Here is a 20,459-nt window from a genome sequence, read left to right as displayed (position 1 = left end):
CTCATGTCGAAGCACATCACCGGGCGCATGACGTCGAGGAAGTTGACAAATGCTGCATGTTGGAATGAGACTTGAAATTTCCAACATCTGAATCAGCGTTTTCGGTTCTGTTTAGTCAGAAGCCCAGAGAAATACAAGCTAACAATAAATGTTTCAGCTACAATGTTGCTCCATCTGACAGTAACAGTGAAGGAGGAGGAGTGCCTGGAGCATTGAGCATGAATTACTATTAAATTATCAATGGTTTTCCGTATCGGTTCATTCCTGCTTTTGGTTTAGATTCTCATTCCAGTGTAGGTATGTGGTGTATGTTTGGGTTTTATTCTGTCGTGTTGCTTAGCTCCCTTGTTATTAATTTGTGTGGTTATTAGTCAGCCTCCCTGCTGGGGTCCTTGCCTCACCGTGCTGCATTTTCCTGATTAGTCACACCTGGTTCTCCTGTCACTTTTTATTCACATTTCCAGTAGCTTAAAAGCCAGTGAGTTCTCTTACCTCCTCCTGTTTCTCCCATTGTCTTTTTCTCTGTGGTCTGTTTTCTCTGCCAGGCCAGTTTCCTTCATCAATGAGCTCCTGTTGTTCCTTCCGTTCCTGCTGTTTTCTCAAACGTTTAAGTATGTGGGTTATTTTAAAATCAGTGTAAGTGTAAGTAACCCCAAAGCGAATTTTGACATTTTTGTTCACATTTTGTTAGTTTCACGTTAATTTACCTAAAACGGTTTCAGTGCTGCTGGAAAACCGTCTTGCAAATTCATGAATCACACCTGTAGATTCATAAAACGTTCAGACTTGAATTCAATAAAAAGGAAAAAAAATAAAACCTGACTCCAGAATATAAGGGTAGAAAGTCCATACCTGGAAAAAAAAAAAAAACTGACTGCGTGTAGACATTGTCAGCTGCGGAATCTGCACCTGAGGACGTTTCAGTCAAATAATACCTCCACCATGATGACACATCAGTTCACTTTTATACTATGAAAGCTGATATCCATGGCAACAGCAAAATGAGTGCATTAGCAGAATGAGGCCTGTTTTCTGAATGATCCAATATTCCATGCAACCAGCATCAATAAGAGAGCATGTTGGGATTCAGGACTGAACAAGCACACTGCCACCTCAGCGTGAGGACGCCTGATGAGAGGAGATAACGGCTCATATATTTATGTCACCGTTGAATATAGCAGGTGATCTGATGGGAGGTTCAAATGTTAACCAGCCACTCACAGGATTCTTGCACCATCTGGAAAAGTCTAAAGTTTCTTCCAGGTCTGGATTAATACAGAAAATTAATTTTGTATTTCCACACCTTGTAGCCTGTTCCATCCATCTGTCCATGTAGAAACTGGTTTTACTAATTAAACCAAAAGTCAATTTTAACGCAAGCACCGTTTCAACTTGGATGTTTAATCCAGAAATAAAACCAATTGCATTAAGCAGTAAGAGGGGCTTAGTTCTTAAATCAAGCTCCCAGAAGACTCCAAATAAATTGTAAATTCTAAACAGAGCTGATAGTTTTAGTATCCCCTGCAACACTGAGGATGTTCGGCCTCTCTGCTGCGCTGTCTGGTGACAAAAGGCCACAGCGATGGGGGGAGAAGAAGGCACGGAGCCCTCCACCCCCTCCTTTTTCTCCGTTATTCTCAGTTAGGGAAGCGGGCAGGGAGCGGGTGCTGGAGAAGTGCAGGGGGGGGATGAATGGGACCAGCTAGTGACCTCAGACAGAAAGAATGTCCCCGTTTGCTCAGTCGGCCCGCTCCCCTAGCAGCGCTCCACATAGTCATCAGAACTGGGGGCTTTGTATTCACCTTCCAGACCCCAAACTGCAGAGCAGAGGCCACAGACCAAACCGACTTCTCACTCCGCTTTTCATCTTGCTCCCCAAAGTGTGATTTAAAAAAAGTAAAAGTAAGCCTAAGAGTCTTAAAAATCTCACCTGTTGTGTGGACGGCGTTCCTGTGCATCCCCGGCCGGTTATACGTCCGTTACCGCCTCGCCATTTCCCAGCATTTTGACACTGGGCGTGCATTTGAAATACAGCGATTGCATAAATGTCATTGTAAAAACGAAGGGGGTGACCATGCTGGGAGACCAATAAACCCAGTGGTGACTCTGGAATACAATTAAATCTGACTAATCCAGTCAGATTTATGAGATCCGTGGGTTTCGTCTGCCCTGCTTCTGGATGAAGTCATCGTGCTGCCACAGAAACACGGCCGCCGGTACGTGAATTTGAATGGACAGGCTGTGTGAGATGCGTGGCGGGGGGCTGCAGAAGCCAGCGTGCAGCAGAATTTTTTTTTCCTTTTCTGACTGGATTCAAACTTGGATTCTGGTGAATGAAAGCTGGACCAGAGGAATTCAGCCTTCACACTGGCACAAGCCCAGTACCACCAACCGCGACTTGATTGTCGTTTTAAAATACCAAAGAGGTGATTCATATTTCTTGCACATAGGTTGAAAACAGCAGCTTAAAATGGATTTTTAACATAGTCATAGTTTTCAACTCCTGTTCATCCTTATAGTGTCAATTGTTGCTGGTATTTCTGGCAGTTGTGTACATAAGCAGGCAGATACAGCACGACCTTTGGAAAGCAGCAGGGCTTATTGATTGTGTAAATGCCGTGTGAATGGAGTTGAGTCGGGATCAATGGTTGCAGTAAGTAGACGAACACTTAAAATGACCAATTTCCCCCCAGCCATCTGCTCTGTGCCGACCTGCTGCGGGCAAGTCCACGGAGACACAGGCAGTGAGACGTATTGTGGCACACATCCAGACTTACTTACAACTAGCAACATTTCCGACGCCGTTTGGAAATGAATAAAAGTCTTTTTTAGGCATTAAATACAGCTGTGAAATAAGATCCAATGTCTGTTGCTTCATGGTGTTGTGGTGACCTGTTTGGTTTGTATATTTACAAGATTCAGAGTATTTTATCAGCAGTATCGATAACTTTCTGAACAACCAGAAGGATTTAATTATTTTTTATTAAATTCTGTTCAGTGTGTCATATTGGATCATCTCAAAGCAGTTTGCAAGACAAACTGATCCACGTTATTACAGAAATATCCAGTCAATCCGATCAATTCAATTACATACATTCCAATTCAGCCCTATGTGTAACACAACCAAATTGTTTATTGTGTCCATTAGTGAAAAAGATGTAGGCTGAAGGAAACTCAGTCAATTGCATTGATTTTCCTGCAATCCTTCCTCCTTAATGAGCTGTCTAAAACAACTTCAGCCTGAAATCTTTCGTGGCTTTTTTAATTATATAAGACTACAATAATTATTGCAGCGGCATGCCACTTAAGTGCTCCTACTAACAGACTTCCTTTGTGATTTCTTCCAGGGAGGAGGCTACGAGGGAAGGCCTTCTACAACGTCAACGGGAAGGTGTACTGTGAGGAGGACTTCCTGGTGAGTCCCTGCTCATTCATGTTTATGGATTTTCCTTTAGTGATCACGGGGAGGCGACAGAAGGTGCAGAAACAAACCGTTTAAGTGCTGTAATTAGAACTCCAGCACCTCCCCCTCAATTTAGACTCATTTCAACCAAATTTCCCTCATGTGCTCGTTCTTGCTGCACACACAGACAGTTTTAGAGGTGCGGGAGGAGTGTTGAACAACTTCTGGTCTCATCTGCTTCAGATTAGCTGGGCAGGCCCAGAGTTTGTGGTGCCCGAAGTTACTTTTGTTTAAAACTTTCGCGTCAACGCAACTGAAACAATGAAACACCTTAGTTACCAAAGTGAAGCAGAGGAGAACGTTGAAGCTCCCGATTGGTTCCTGTAAACAGCTTCGTAATCTAGACGAACTCATAACACATGCTGCTGACTGCGCTTCCTGTTTATAGACAGCTTCCCCTTAAAGATTAACTCGCCGATATGTTAGGAAACACTGAAATTCCTGTTTTGCACCGCACCATCACCACCCCTCTGATGCTGGAGGCCAGAAGACAGGATGAAGACTAATCGCCTTCCTGTGGCTGAGGCTTGTCTGGTCTGCCCCGTCACCGCGGGAGTGTTTCAGGCTGTGGCGGTGGTGGTGGGGGGAGGCGGATGGGGGGGCTTCTTGTGGCAGATGGTGGATTCGGAGAGGCGTTAATGGGCAGGGGGGCGGGCGGCCCATCAACACCTCCCACCTCCACCTGGTAGCTGCGTCTCTTCTGCCGAGCCCTCAGTGTCATCAGGTCGTGACCCAGGAGGGGTTGGGGGGAAGGCTGTGTGCTGCAGATGGCCACTTTTATTATCTGACGGAACGAGCAGCAAGATGTAGAGGGTTTTTATAACTATAACTATAAAACACATTTCACCCTATCAACACACAGTAAATTTGATTAACTGGGCCTGAAAACGTCCCAGAAAGAGACGGAGGATAACAGAGAGACAAAGACATCCTGGTGTGAACGAAAGAGCGCAGGAGCGCCCTCTATAGGCGACTCTGAGAATAATCAGTTTTCCTGTTAATCAGTATTAGGTGCCAATAGTTTGGCGTAAAATCTATTAAAGTGTCTGAACTGAAGGAAATAAATTGTGCACTTCGTCTTTCCCCACAGTACTCTGGTTTCCAGCAGACAGCAGAGAAGTGCTTTGTGTGTGGTCACCTCATCATGGAGATGGTAAGAACTTTCTCCATTGTTTTAAGAACAGATGTGGGTATCCAGAAATTGTGCCCAAGTAAAAGTACCGCAACATATTTTAACTGCATTAAAAGTAAGAAGTAGACATCCAAGAAATGACTCAAGAGAGTAAAAAAGTATTTGGTAAAAAAGATACTCGAGTACTCAGTAACTGATCGATTATTTAATATTTAAAATCACATAATCAGACAGACCAAAATATAAAGCCATGTGCAAATGTTTTCCAAAGAAAAATCTTTTCTAAATTGATTTCTTTCAATATAAAATGTATAAAACTGCAAGTGTTTGTCTGTGTCTGGTGAATTTTTGGTTAAAACCATTATGCTGATAACAATAAATTAATTTCAATGGAACCAACTTGAAGTTGAAAGTTTTCTAACTAGTAAATAAAATGCATACCACACCCTGTACCTATTCCTACTAATAGGAAGAAAGTATTAAGTACGAGTGTTTTTTCTTCTTTGCTTGTTCTTGCTTGTGTGCTTGCTCAGATACTCCAGGCGCTGGGAAAGTCCTACCATCCGGGCTGCTTCCGCTGCGTTGTGTGTAAAGAAGGGTTAGATGGAGTGCCTTTCACCGTAGACGTGGAAAACAACATCTACTGTGTCAAAGACTACCACACGTGAGGAAAACGTCACCATCCGCTGCAGTTAGACAATGTTATTATTGCTAACAAGGTGTTCTGTTAGCGTTGATTTGCACCACTGGCATCATGGCAGCAATTAAGGACAGCGACAGATTAAGCGATCAACACATGTTCACTTATGAAACTCGTGTTGTAATTTCTGGTCTTTTTCCAACGCAGGGTTTTTGCGCCGAAGTGTGCTTCGTGCAACCAGCCCATCCTTCCTGCGCAGGTACAAAGCTAAATTATCTCATGTTTTAAATTATCACTACAGTTCTGATGAGTTCACCTCTGGTTTACAGGTTTTGTACTTTACTTACAAAACCTGCAAAATAAAAACTTGGCGAGTCCAACACGCTACTCTTTGCTGCATTGAGCTTTGGAGATTTTTATTTATCTTTTACAAAAACACAGATTTTGAAGAACTCAAACAGAAAAATGTAAATAATTGCATTAGTATGAAGTTTTCAGTTATTACAAGGACAGTAGAGACTTAAGTTTATCGGAGCAGAAGGTGATGTTTTAGTTTACATCAGATTGAAGACAGCAGCATGTGTTTTTTAAATTTTTCTGCAGCTGTTAGGCATCCCTTGTCTGTCACTTTAATAGAACAGCAGTCTGGTGTGAAGGAAAGGCCTAACTATGAGTCTGTTCTCGCAGGGTTCTGAAGAGACCATCCGGGTTGTTTCTATGGACAAGGACTACCATGTGGAGTGTTACCACTGTGAGGTGAGACACAGCGTTCATTCACACGCAGTAGTAAGACCAGTCTGTGATACTCTTGTTTGGACTGGTGATGAATTTAGCATCATTGTGTATGATTCAGCTCCTCTGAATCAATGAATGAGACTACAAATAAACAGCCATGCCACTCTGGCTGGCAAAGTGTTGGCGCATTTTCGCATCCTCTCAGTCAGCGCTGTGAACCTGTCTGAGAACTGCACGTTCTCAGACAAGTGAGACTAGACTTTTGCACCAGTGAGAATGAATCACGGCTGTGGACACTAACCCAAGGATGCAGTTGAACATTGTGACTCACTGACTGAGCACATTCCAGCCCAGTGCTTCATTCTCAGCTGGGGGCTTGTTGTGAAACCTCACTTATCTTCCACCTTTATGCCATTTCCTTTCGTAATTTAAAGGTGACTTATTATGCTTCTAGAACAGGCTAGGACAGGGCTATGGACTACAAGAAAACATGTTCATTACATTTTGTTGCACAAAATCATTAGATAGAGATTTTTAGTTTCTACCTATTTTGAGCTCCTTTTAGAATACAAACTGCTGCAAACAGATAATTATAAACCTTACATTTTTAAAAAGCAGAAGTGGAGCCTCTTGCACAACCAACAAGAATGGTTTCTAGATAGTAAGTCAACAACAAAACATGTGTCTTTTCCAGTAGCCATTGTGCAGCACATTCAGTGGTAAAACCAGCTAAATGAAAGTGCTGGAGCTCTGTTTGAGTTGCTAGGTGACAGGTTGCTAGGTAACAGGGAAGTTCCCGTTGATTGTGGCTCAACAACTGAGAGGTTTTTGAAACAGTTTGTTTTCCATACACCAAAAAACATTAACTTATAGACATTAAATCGTCTGGTTAGCTTTAAGTGCTTAGACTGTTTTTGGAAACAGCCAAGACCCAAGTGGAATTATAAAATTGCACAAAATGTCAATTTAGCATAATAAACATTCAAGAATGATGTGAAAAACAAAACTTTCCTCAGGAAAATTTCACACCTCCTTGCTGTGATCATATTCAGAGAAGTTACATTTCATTTATGCAATAATAATCAGCAGAAACAGCAGGGTAAGACTTGCTAATGTTTCTGAATGGCTGACATTCTGGGAAAAGGTCACAATGTAAGCAGAGGTTAATCATTCAACCGAGTCTTGCAGGAAGAGGCTGAAGTTCACTTCTGAACTCAGTAAATTTATTACACATTAGAAAAAACAGGGTAGCTTCATCATTCATTTTACATTTAACACGGGGTAGATTATGATTCACTCATTAAAAGTTAACTTGCACTAACAGTTTATGCATTCAGCTCTTTTTGTCCAGGTGTGAATCGCAGGTTTATGTGATTCCTGCTGGTTGTTCAGTGGTCTCCCAGGGGGGCAGATCCCCACCCCATGTTGTAGGGCAATTATTAGTTGAGAACTTTATCACTCTGGTTTCAATGCGAGAATGATTAAAAAGGAAGTCATGAGTCATTCTGTCTAAATTATACAATGAGCTCTTTAAGGAAACCGAACTGAACTTGAGCTATATTGTGAAAAAGATTTTGTTTTTTAGCATTGCAAAGCTGTTAACATCATATCGGCGGTTCTACAAAGCATTGACTCAGTAAAGACAAAAGCACATAAAATAATTCATCAGTCTTTGGTTGTAACACAGTGTAGTGTGTCAATTCTTGCACCAGAAGCTAAATATCGATCTGAATCTTGACCATCTCTGTGACACTTTTATGTTTTCGTCAGGATTGTGGTCTTCAGCTGAACGATGAGGAAGGCCACCGCTGTTATCCACTTGAAGGCCACCTTCTCTGCCACAACTGCCACATCCAACGACTCCAGTCAAAGCTGCCCGCCCACCCGCCCCCGAACTACCCCCTCCATGTGACTGAATTGTAGGAAGGAGACCCAGCTCCACCTTCGAGATGATCCAGGACACCAGCAGCGGGGTGAAGAGGGATGGTCGCCCACTCCTCCAGCAGCCACGGTCATGATTCCAGGCGCTGCACCCCCAGCTACAGAAAGGGTCTCCATTCCTCCCTTTCTCCTAATCATTTGGGTGCATAATCCAAAACCAGACTCACCCAGAGGGCCCCTACTAAAACCAGCCTTTGACGTTTTCACCTTGTTAAGGAAGCAGTTCCTGGATTTCTTGTGTTTTGACTGAAGAGCTTCACTGCGGCGCTGTCACAGCTGAGAGAACGAGGATCCGGCGTTGGCCGGGCCGAATGGGCAGTGCCTTCAGAGCGTTTTCTCTCTCCGTGCAGCTTTCAACACTGAAACAGAGCCCTGCAAAAGGCTATGCAAAGGACCCCCAGCATCATGACGCAGGGCTGTGAAGAAAAACAAACGACTCTGCACCGTGTCGTCGACGTCACAGTAGCACCACAAGCCCAGAGAAACCGACTGACATTCCAAGAAGATGTCCAAGATGACACCTCGAGAGATTCACAAGCAGTGTCTTAATTAATGATTATATTATGGACAGAGAGAAAACTTTAGATGCACATAGGTCGTCTTTTTATATATGAATATATATTTCGCAGACGTTTTCCACATAAGATCCTAGATGTAGATTGTATTTTTTTATGTATGTGTATCTGTGAGCGTGACATAATTGGAGGTGTAACTGAAGCCTCTGCAGCTTTTGGGTCTGTTGCATTCTCTCTCCCCTAGAGTCGCTTCATGTCTGTCAGAGGGTCAGAGATCCACAGGAAGCAGATGTGGGTCTTGTAGTTTTTGCATGCAGTTCTTTTATTCTATTTTAAGCACATAGACACAGTTCATTTTGTTACAAATTTGTTATTTTTAAGCAAATTCATCCCTGCCAAGCTGATGTTTGCATACTCCAAATAGTAATTTTAAACATTCGAAACTTAAATCCAGGAACTGACTCAAAACAACTGTTCCACCCAAATATTCAACAAAGAGCTGGAAATTTCCAGAATTCTTTTTTTTAATCAAATCTAGCGTAGCTGCTTAAAGTTGGATAAAACAAACTGCATGCTCACTTAAAAAATGTTTTTTCCTTCCACATTTATTTCCAGACACTCTTATTTTGTCATATAATTACATCATCCATGACTATGAGCAAGCTTCACTTGTCCACTATTGTCCACATAAGTGTATCTCAATACATTAGAACATTATGAAAATGTAAATTTATTTCAGAAATTTTGTTTAGATATGCAACTACTGTTTTAATTTGGATAATGGCTTGTAGCTGAACAAAATTCAGTTCAATTAATATTTAGCACCGATTGAAAAAAGATTTACATTGTAGAAATGTCAGACTACTAAGAAGTATGTGCTTGTACTGTATGGTGCAGTATATACTCTCAATACTTGCATGAATTAATGCTTCAATGAGGAGAGTTGAGGTATTTTCCTCCCACTTAACTTTCCAGTAATATTCTTAGATATTACAGTCAAAAAAAATCACTTTCTCAAAACATTTTTATGTTACTTATGAAAATTGGATTTTGGAAACATATTAATGGAAAGTTGAGTGAAAGAAAGAAGTGTGGTTATTTTGTAATAACTATAATTGGAGTCCCCAAAATTATGCCATTCTTTTTGCAATTACTCTACATATGAGTTTTTTTTTGGGGGGGGGTTTGCAACACTTTTTTTTACTGAAGTAAATAAACCTTTTAATGATAGTCTAATTTACTGAGATGCACTCATATGTCCCATTGTGTTCTGCACAGAGTCTGCTAATGTGTTATGTGGGAAGAGGGGATACTTGAAAGCATGGAGCTGCTGGTCCCACCTATGTGCTTTTTTAAGGGATCCCCACCCACCGTTGCTCGTGTGTGTGTGTTCTCGCAATCACATGCACTTATGTGTCTGAGTGTGTGTGCGTGTGTGTGTGTGTGCGTGTGCGTGTGTGTGTGTGAGTCCATAGGAAGACATTAGACTAAAAATATAAAAATCACTCAATGTTAAACTGTTTCTTTCACATATCCCTGAGTTTTGAAACATTCTTTTTATTTCTGCTTGTACCGATTCTCGTTTAAACATTCCTTGGATGTTAATGGTTTGAAACCAGAATTCAAAATTGCTTACTATAAAGCAAACAGTTGAGTTTCTGTACATTTTTGCAGATGAACCTCAACGGTTTGTGCTTATAAAAGCAGCTGATTAAAATATCTATCTGTGTGTGTGTATGTGTATGTGTGTGTGTGATAGTGAGAGAGAGTATATGTGTACTAGTGGCAGGCCCCTGGCACATGCACCTCACTGTGTTTGCAGGGCAGCGCAGCAACCAGCAGGATGACCCCGATTATCTCTGTTAAAATCTGATGATGACATTAAAAGATGCTGGAACCGATGCATCCGATTTTCTCTGTAGCACATCCGTCACCCATCTGAGGTTGTGGCTAGAGCGGGGGAAAAAAAAAAAATCTCACCAACCATTTTGTGCATACACTGACCCGTACTGTAATGCTGTAATACACTCAGTTGTGAATAAATACTACTGAATGTGTTCAAAACAGAGAGTGAAGGCAGGGGTCATCATGTGAATGTAATGTATAGTGTTTTGTAAAAGCAGAGAAGAAAATGACTGCAAACTGTATGATCAACCTCACCTTTCCTGCAAGGCTCAAGTAACGTGTGCTGTACTTGGAGACTGAGGCATTCTATGAATTAATCTAATATCGCCCAAGAAAAACTTAACAAAACCCGATTGTATCCCCTTGAAAGATGTCTTAATTTACTTTTTTAAAATAATACTTTGATTTGTATTTCATAAAGAGGCTAGTTTTTTATTTTTATTTTGTTTCCTATCAAAAAATAAATAAATCACTTGGAAAGAGAGATGACTTCTACTGTTAGTTCCATCAAGCACATCTCCACACCTGTCACGTTGTTTTGTAATGCTCAGTGTTTTGATTACCTAGATGGTTCATTTAAACAAAAAAGGAGACTAGATTTATTTATCTAAACATGAAAAGGTCTAAAGTTATTTAATGTATTAAAATCAGGACGTATCATTTAACTGTAGATGACATAATCTGCTTTTTCAATAAAGTGGTTTTGTAGCTAACTGTAAAAAGTGTTGTTTTTTTCTTCTCATCTGCATTGATTCAAGAAGCAAGTTGGATTGCAAAGAGAAGGAGTCCTAGTTCAAAAACTTTGGGAATTTCTCCGTCAACGGCAGCGTGATTGAATTAATTCAAAGTTTTTGACAAATCTCACAAATATGAAGCGTAGGGAAAGGCTATGAGTCGAGAACGGTTTGGGTTTCACAAGCCAAAACAAGGTTTTCCACGTTACCAACCAGCCCATGTTCCCATGCAATATTATTAAGGGGAAATATTAATTTAGTACACAATCGTTGCCTATTTCTGAGCTTCTGTAACATTGCTGGCCTCTATTATTGATGTTTTTGCATCATCTTCCAGTAGGATAGTGTTTATTTATCCTTTAGATAATAGCAGTGCAGCACAAGCAATTAAATAATATAATAGTTTTTGAGTCAAATCTGCAACTGCAACTAAAGACCTCAGTTGGAAAGACTCCCACACAGCAAAGTTAGTTTAATTAAATATGTTGAGAATGGCAGTTTTGCTCAATTCAAGGGCAAATCTAATTTGACCCATGCATTCAGTCATAGCGGTGTGTGATGAAGAGTTTCTCCTGGGATCCAGTCCTGCTGACTTATGTTCAAAGAATCGAGAAAATTCAAAATATATAAAACCGACAGATGATTTTAAAAATTTGAACTTAACCCAAATTGGATTGAACATAATATTTATAAACACGATGCACCAAAAAGATCAAGACTCACAGTAACTGCAGTTCCCTTGGTGCTGTAAACCCTGCAAAGACATTCCTGGAAACACAAGTGAAAGCTATGTACAACTTTTTCAGAGTAGAAGAGTTCAAAAAAATTCTAAAGTCAACTTAAAAATGTACCTTAGATGTACAACAAAATCTCCATTGAGGTTTTTAATAGTAAACACTTTAGGTGTGTCGGTCTCCAAACAAAGAAAGTGTAATTTGCTGAAAAGAAATGTGCTACTGTTAGGCATAGTGGAGGAACTATGGTGCTGTGGGGCTCTTTGGTTTTCAAATTCCACAAAAACTTTCTAAGAGTACATTGCAATATGTTTTAAATAAGAAAATGGATCACCTTTGCTATTTTTTCATCATTTGTAATAATCCAAAACATCTAAATTGAGCAAAGTTTCCCAGATAGAGAATCAACAATCTTCTGTCTCCAGATCTAAATAAAGAAAACTTGTGCTTGATGAAGAAAAGAGAATAAGGACTCGGAAGAACCTAGAAATATTGTTCAGCTCCATCTCTGTACACTCCAATCTTGTAAAATATAAAAGTATTAAGTGATGGCCTGTGGTTGTTCAAAGTATTAGCAGCAGGGATTATAATTAGTAAGTTCTTAACATTATTTTTTTTTAAATATATATATATATATATATATATATAAGTGAATAAAAATGATCAAACTAAAGATTTGTCTTTTTTCCACTTTTGTCAGTGTGAGATTGCAGTGCTGCAGAAACAAAAGGATTTTAGTTTAAGTATTTTCACACATCTTTTCCACAGTGGCCAACCGATCGGTGCACATCTACATACATTTGTCCAATGACAACTTGAGCAGAAGAATAATAAAAAATGCTGCCACTGAATGGGTAGATTTATTTTGATTTGCCAAAATGAATGCAAGCGCTGGACTGTTGAGATAAATGAGAGACTGCACCCCTGTGGTGCAGTATTGTACAAAGTTTGGGCTAACTGGGGCATGAAGAAGGCTGATATCAGGAATGCTCTTCCCAATGTTAGATATAAAAAACAGGAAAGACACCAAACACTTGTAATGCTAGTATATCAATCAGGCTAAGGCTTAAGGTCTCAAGGGTGGTGGGGTCACTAATCTGGTCTCTTCTTTATAGAATATATCCCAAAAAGAAGCAGATTTTTAAAAAACAGGAAAAAAGCCAAAAAGACTAGAAATTAACATTAAATATCCTTCTACACTGTGCAAGGACACATGACGTGGTTACAGAAAGATGCAAAATTACCAAAACAAAACTCCAGTTAACCAAATTATCATAACTGATGTGCATCGCCATGAAGATTTCAAAACCAAAAATATCAGGTTATGCAACTGTGACAAAAGTGACCCCATTTAAACAGTCCCATAAAACATAATTAAAACCAGATAATAATAATAATAATAATAATAATAATAATAATAATAATAATAATAATAATAATAAAAAGAAAAAATCACATTTCCACAAGTGGAGAAAACAGATCGTCCAAAACAAATTGCTTTTGCTGTTTCGGCACCCTTTGGAGTCGTACTGAGCAGGGGTGAAAGTAGGGGGGTACGGCAGGGTACTGCGTACCCGTAAAAGATTTAGCGGAGGTACGCAGCACCTGCAAGAGAGGGGAGCGGCTGTCAGCTGTAGAAAATCAACGGGTTCACTGTGCAGCAGTGAGTGATTAGTTTTTCAAGAACAATGTAAAACACAACTTAATCGGTTAATAAATAACTTTTTTTTCCCATTTCATATTGTTTCTGAACTCTTCGTGCTTTGCTAGAGCAGGACTGCAATATGTCGATTGCGGAAGGTTTTGAGTCGATCTCGGCGGTAGGTGACAAACTGAACGCTGCCAGGACGCTGAGACCAGCTCTGCTTCCTCTGACTCGCTTAAAACGTTCCTAACTTTATTAAAGAACAACCAAAAAATCAACAAAACGTGTTCAAGTTAATGACCCAACAACAATAATAATCTCAGTGATTATTGTTTCAACAAGGTGTTGTTGCGCAGTTCTGTGCGTTTCGGTTCCATTACCAAAATAACGAGCAGAGGAGTTTAAAATTAACTAATCAACCACCGCTGTGTTCATGAGAGGCTCATTAATGATCGCAAAATAAATATCAATTTGGCTCCCTTTTCAAGCCTGAAAACCTAATATCGGACAGAATGTTATGTTTTTAACGTAATATCTGGTCGGCTTGCGGAGCGCCATGGCAACGGGTGTGCTTAAATGACAAAGAGAGACGGAGAGTAAAAACGGTGCGAGTGGTTTAGAGTTGATCACCTATTCAGGTTTGTTTTACCTTTGTTTACCTTTGCCTTGGTGCATTACAGCCGCTGTAATTTCTGAACATTCTATAAACGACAAAATCGGTCTAATTACCTTGTTCTTTGTGAGTATACGTCATTTACAACAAACATCAAACACGGTAAATATGTGTCATTAAGTATCTAACAAACAAATGGCTTCTACCATGATAATTATGTGAAATTAAATTAATTGTCTGATATAAAAAATCATTTGGTGCTGTCTGGCTCAGAGTCTGACAGGCTTTTCCTTTATCAAACAATTTTTTTGGCTCTTATTGATGTTGATGATACTTTCTCCAAAATAATAACCTTTTTCAACTTTGTTGAAAATGAGGCTCTAACATTCACAAATATAGAAATAAAATCCAGTCCAACATCTGTTTTGAGGTGATTCCTCTGGAACCTGTTGGAGGAAAAATATCTCAACTTCAGAAGATGAGCTTTAACCTAACAGAGCTCTGTGGTTCCTCCTATCAGTATGAGAGTCAGGGTGAGGAGGCGAAGTGGAAGCTGCAGGATCTTCAGAACAAACAGGTCATGATGCAAGGCTACTGATTACCCCTCTGTCTGGACACAGGATCAATATAACCAGTTTAAAAGCTAAAATAAATGGTAATATGCCAAACATGGAAAACTGGGATGGACTCCATGCCGTGATGTTCAGGATTTAGGTCTCATGGGTTCTCATTGCAGCCAGTGGGCTGAGGGAAATACAGCTTTATTTTGTAGCAATTCAAGAGCTACTCAGCTTTTATCGCTTTGCAAAAAAATTAATCAGCATATATTTAAAACTACTTTCAGCCCTGGTACTGAGCATCTCAAAATGAATGAAAAAGACTAAATAAAGTTTTTGATTGACCTAGTTAAAGTCATGTTTCTGTCAGGTTAGAGCAGGATAGTAGATTGTTGTTCAAATTTAGAAATCTCATTGAACCTGAAGTAGAAAAAACATCCCCTCAGCTACCGAGACAGCATTTGAGTGCAGCGTTATTTCTCTTCTCTCAGAGAATTTTGCTGCTTGGAGCATGACTGCATCTCAGGGGTCTAATGGCAAACTCACCGAAAGCTCACTCATCTCAGATTGTTTGGCTCCCTTTTCATGCACTTACAAAGTAGTGGAGAAAACACCTTTTTCTGCCAGAGTGCCGAGTCGTTGGAATCCATTGGTAAGACTCTCCCAAGAAACCTTGAATCCCACTCGTATTAACTCTTAGGTTCTTTGCTGATTGCAAAAGGTTACAGAAGCCTCTTGTGGATCCAGACTTCTTCATTTTTTGTCAAATTTATCCTCCTTCTCCTTTGAGTTCATCTCTTTTTTGTTTGATGCTGCAGAAACTTTCCTACGTCTTCCTCCAGATCTGCAGGCAGATTTCTTTAACTTATGGCATGGATTTAATTTCACATGTTTAATTCTGAGACCGTATGAGCTTGGAAAGGACTACTGATTGAAGAACGAAATACCAGAAGTCAGATGCGTCAAAGCAAGTAGTCTGAACATCGGCTAGTAATTTTCAGCTCCTAATTATTCCAAATAGCTCTTCTTTGCCCTAAAGAAGATTTGCTTTTAGACTTTCATTCAAGCTCATCACAAGTACTTGCATTAATGTAAGAAAAACAGGGAAAATTCTGAGATGTAAGTGAAATGAACTTTTACATCCACTGAAGTGCACTTAGCTTTAAGCTCCAAAAGAAAAGCCAAACCCTGCTCACCCCCTTCCAGCCCTGTAGTCGTGTATTTCAATCACAGTTGTATTTATAAGCCGCCGATCTGCAGATTGCAGGAGGTGCTGATGCATTTTGCGTGGGCGTACATAAAAGCGCAGTCTGCCCACTCGCCGAGCTTTCCTGCGAGGGGGAACAGTGGTGTTTCAGTGCGAGGAGCTTGCTGGTGTTGGTTGACAGTTCTAACAGTCGGGGCACAAAGCAGCCTTTATGCATGCGAGGGTTCCACCCTGTGACTCAGGGAGCTCTGTGTGTGGATACATGTGTGCCTGTGTCCGAGCAGAGGCAGTGGAGGCCCCCCCCCAGGGACCTGCTGCTGTGAGGTGAGCTCTGTTAAACAACACAAAAGAAATCCACAACACCTTCCCTTGTGCAGACACAGGTACCCCTGCTGCCAGGAAAGAGGTGAAAATAGGCTTGCCACGGGATTACCTCATGCACACCAAATATGTGGATGGTGACCTTTGAAATTTCAGTCTCTCTTTTCCTTTTGTCTGTCTGTGTGACACTAAAGTTTTATGCAAAGATTTCTGCTGTAAGCTAGTTTAAGCTCACAGATTTCAATAAAAACAAAAAATATTTAATATGCCTCAAATGCCCCAGTTTCAGATCTGCTTCTTTTTTTTTACTAAATGAGAGAGTTGTTTTTCTCCTAAAAGTAAAGCAAAAGATTTTATCTGGATAATCACTAATGACATGTGCTCCTGGCTATTTTAATTTCCTTTGTTAAACATAACTTTATCTTTTCTTGATTTATTGGTCTTAAGGCATGCAACTTGAATATAAATTTTTATCAGGTTAGGAATCCACTTCACTTAGAGCAGCTACAAGCTTTGCTTATATAAAAGAAAGAAGAAAATGAAATATCTAAGACTCCCAACAGGACTCAAAACAGGAACATTACAGATTCCATTATTCAAATTAGCAACTTTCACCTCCAAAAGTGTATCATCTTGATCAACACTTTTCCACACTTCTCAACAATAGCTCTAATTGCATGAAAGCTGATCTCTAGATCTGGACATTGTAAACAGGAAGGCAGCTTCAGAATAATTATCAAACACAGAGAAAGTCACACTGACGGTAAAACTCACATGCCTGTGAGATCTTTTCAAAGCTTTGGTCCAACACGCCTGAATCAAACGGCTGAATTACCTCCTCAATTTGCACTTAAGCTCTCCTGAGTCCTGCTAATGACCTGATTATTTCACCCAGGTGTGTTGAAGCAGAGACCCTGCTCCAAACGTAGCAGGACCTACACAGAAGGTGAAACTTTGTCCCATTCTCAAGTCTTTAAAAAAGAAAATTCTTACATGATTTCTCTATGTCTCTGTTTCCCTGTCCACTTGAAAAAATAAAGCATTCCAGCAGCATGATGCTGCCACCTTATGTTTCACAGTAGAGACTTTGTGAGATGTTGTGTTGCTCAAGGTGACACACGGCGTTTTCTATGTTGAACAAAGAAACAAAACAAAACAAAAAAACTTCTGTCACCTTCTTCTACAAGTTTGCTGTGTTCTCCACGTGGTTTGAGGAAAAATGCAAACTGAACTTCATGTAGCTTTTACTCAACAATTAATTTCTTCTCGTCGTATTTCCATTCAGCTGTTTACTGTGTGACTTCTGAAGACAACTGGCTGACTGGAGTTTAATTGTGGTATCAGATTGAAGGGGTTGGACAAAAATGCATACCAAAAATGTTCATTTCTAGTTTATCGCTTCATGCATTGTTTTATTTTCATTACATAATATTCCAATAAAATGCGTCGATGATTGTTGTTTTAAGAGATGAGGAAAAATTCAACAGTTTTGCAAAACGATGTAGCCAAATTAGCAGCTTGTCTTAAAACAGAGCAGTTCCCATTTCTCATACAGACTTTTTTTTCCTGTATGAAAATAAAGAAACCAAAATTTTGTAGTGATTAAGTTCCGAAAAGATCTTTTTTCTTTATTTATTGAAGCTGAAGAGACACAAAGCATAAACCTTGCTCTCACAGCAACACTGTTGGCAACAAAAGCCACACAGTCGTGTCGCCTCGCGTTGACTTTCGGATCACAACCCAAAAAAAAAGCCTTAATGTAAAAAAGATGTTTCAGCCATCACTGGAAACTCTGCTGTGATTATGATGCATCGCATTTCCAGCCAAAGCAGAAGCCAGCGTGGGAGTATTCTGTTTTTTTTTTTGTTTTTTTTTGTATAACTCTCACATTGTAATGCTGATAAGAGCCAGATGTTGGTCCATTTATGCCTTTTTCTGCAGATTCGAAAAATGCTTCGAATGGATTCTTGGTCAGGAAAAGAAAACTCAGGCAACTCACTGAGCGACATCCTCGCAGGCCACACAAGCTGAGCCTTCTCATAGTTTGACAGGGAAGAATCTTGATAAGCTCAGGAAAAAAACGAAAGAGTTTATAAGAAGAACAGCTTTACATGTTTGCTCATGATTTACAACTGATGTTTCACTTTTTTGTATAGCACAAAACCGCTCATGTAATGCAGATATTTTACAGGGAGCCTCAGGAACATGTGGTCAGCTGATGTCCCAAGAGGTCCTATTGAACTCTAACAGGCTTCTAATGCTGCCGAGTCTTGAGCTCTGCCCACGTACTTAACTTATTCTTTATATAACCCCTGTAGTCGTGGGAAAAATGAAGCTGCGCTTGACACTGAGGCTTCTTTTTTTTTTTTTTTTTAACATTTTCTCCAGAGTTTTTCTGTCATTCTTGTCGATCGCACATTGAGATGGCCCAGAGTCAGAGTTTGGTTTTATGATTGCAGAGCTTAGATTCACCCCAAGAGAAAATGTTCCCTGAACGTACCTAGAAGGAGAAGACAGCTGGTTTCATGGCTACACTAAATCTAAAGAGATAAACAACAGTGGCTGTAGGTTCTCTTCTTGGAGATTTACTTTCAAAGCTGAATTATATAAGATGATAGAGAATCGTGAACCTGCTTCCAGCACTGCATATCAGAGAAATTAAAGTCCTCTGGGTTCAGGGTCAAGTCACCACTTCAGCCGCATTTCAAGTAAACTTATAGCCATTTTACCTGGTCCTACTTCCATTTTGCACCATGAAAGAGTGCATTTTCATGAAGTATGGGGATAAATACTTGTAAAAATGATAAATTTTGATGTATAACTTATCTGTGAATATATTATTTTCTGAACTTTCCCTTTATTTTGTATTTTCACCCTTTTTGTGACCACTGACTTTCATGACATATGACAGATTCTGACCACCAGTCAAACTAACATGTATCTTACCAACCTTCTATTGGTAAATTGTATTTATTGGATTCAAATAATCATATTTTCTAAAAGCTGCAGTATTTAACTTTTATAAAATATGTAATTTTTTTCTTTTCTTTTTTTTTTCATATTTGCTAAAACTATCAGTATGTCGGTATCAGTGTAACATGAGACAGATAATCTCCGATGCCTTCTCCCTGCGGTCCTGCTGTCAACTATGCGCAGGTATCAGAAACAACCAATGAGAACGAATGCTCAAGCTAGTTAGCATAGCCGCCGATGACGATGGATAAAAGTTTTTTCTGGAATGGTAAGTTGTTTCTCTGCCATTACTACCCAATTTTGTAAATTCAGACTTCTCTGAAACTCTGACCTGAACATGAAACTGCGGCTGTAAACTGCCAAAAGTGCACCGGAGGCAGGGCAGAACCTCACGTAGGCAGACAAGTGGATCTGAAGGAAATAAAAGTGCCTGACTAAAGCATGAAGTGGACTGTGAAGTTGACTAGATATGCATAGACACCGTACAACAAACATGCCAGCAACGCATGTGGAACGTTATCCATGCTTTCAGGCTGTAATTTGATTCCACTGGCCTTTTTTTGTTTCCTCATGCTGACTTACTTCCTGCTTGTTAAACTCAACCCCGCGGTCGCCACTCAGACTCTGTGGCTGCAGGTACAAACAGCAGCACTTCCTTTTCTTGCTGATGCGCACTAATAACTCATTAAGGACGGATGGTTAGGGTATCCTTGGACTGACTCGGTTTCTTTCTGTATCTTGTTTCAGAGCTGGAGATGAGAAAAAAAAAAGAAAGCACAAGTTCGACTTGAAGTAATGTAGCGTTGCCTGGCAACAGCAGTGAAAACCCGGCGGTGTCTGGGGGTCTGAGATTCTTTTTTAACTTTGTGTTTGTCCTCATAGACGCTCTGTAATTGTACCCAGCAGAAGGTTTAAAGAGACCGAGTCTGCTAATGACATGTTCTATACGAACATATTTTCTCATGGTTTTGACCCAGGGGTCAAATGTTTTGGTGAGAGATTCACAGGAAGTTTGGCGTGTGTTTTCAAACCATTTGCTTTAATGATGTTTAGATGAAGTGCCAATGAAGAGTGGATTGTGATCCAGATGCTGTTTGTTTTTCCTCTCTAAATGGATGCTGCGGAGTCTGGGGACCTGCGGGGAGGAGGAAACCACCACAACCGAAATGAACTCTGCACTTTTGTTCCAACAAATGGTCATTTCTGGGAGGCCAGAAATTACCTCCCAGGAAATAAACCAGGCTTTCTGGTGACATCTAGTGACGGCCTAATTTCTGACGCACGTTTGGCTCATTTGCTCATGCTGTAGGTGAATACTGAGCAACTCGGCCTTGAGAGTGCAAC

At 40.1% G+C, this 20,459-nt stretch overlaps 1 protein-coding gene across 1 annotated transcript in view; it reads left to right on the top strand.

The window, feature by feature from the left end:
* wtip (WT1 interacting protein) overlaps positions 1-11,053 on the top strand; it is a 28,498-nt gene extending 17,445 nt beyond the window's left edge. Inside the window, exons 3-8 of the mRNA XM_015002846.2 lie at positions 3,348-3,415; positions 4,554-4,616; positions 5,129-5,259; positions 5,443-5,494; positions 5,923-5,991; positions 7,741-11,053. Coding sequence (XP_014858332.2) covers positions 3,348-3,415; positions 4,554-4,616; positions 5,129-5,259; positions 5,443-5,494; positions 5,923-5,991; positions 7,741-7,893 — 536 coding nt within the window. The 3' untranslated portion in view covers positions 7,894-11,053. The remainder of the gene's footprint in view (positions 1-3,347; positions 3,416-4,553; positions 4,617-5,128; positions 5,260-5,442; positions 5,495-5,922; positions 5,992-7,740) is intronic.
* The last annotated feature ends 9,406 nt before the right edge of the window (positions 11,054-20,459 follow it).

The sequence above is a fragment of the Poecilia mexicana genome, unplaced genomic scaffold (genome assembly GCF_051168715.1).
Source record: "Poecilia mexicana isolate PSO_F unplaced genomic scaffold, ASM5116871v1 scaffold_3, whole genome shotgun sequence".
Lineage (NCBI taxonomy): Eukaryota > Metazoa > Chordata > Actinopteri > Cyprinodontiformes > Poeciliidae > Poecilia > Poecilia mexicana.
Note: the sequence above shows the minus strand (reverse complement) of the source record. Positions and strands in the feature narration are given on the sequence as shown.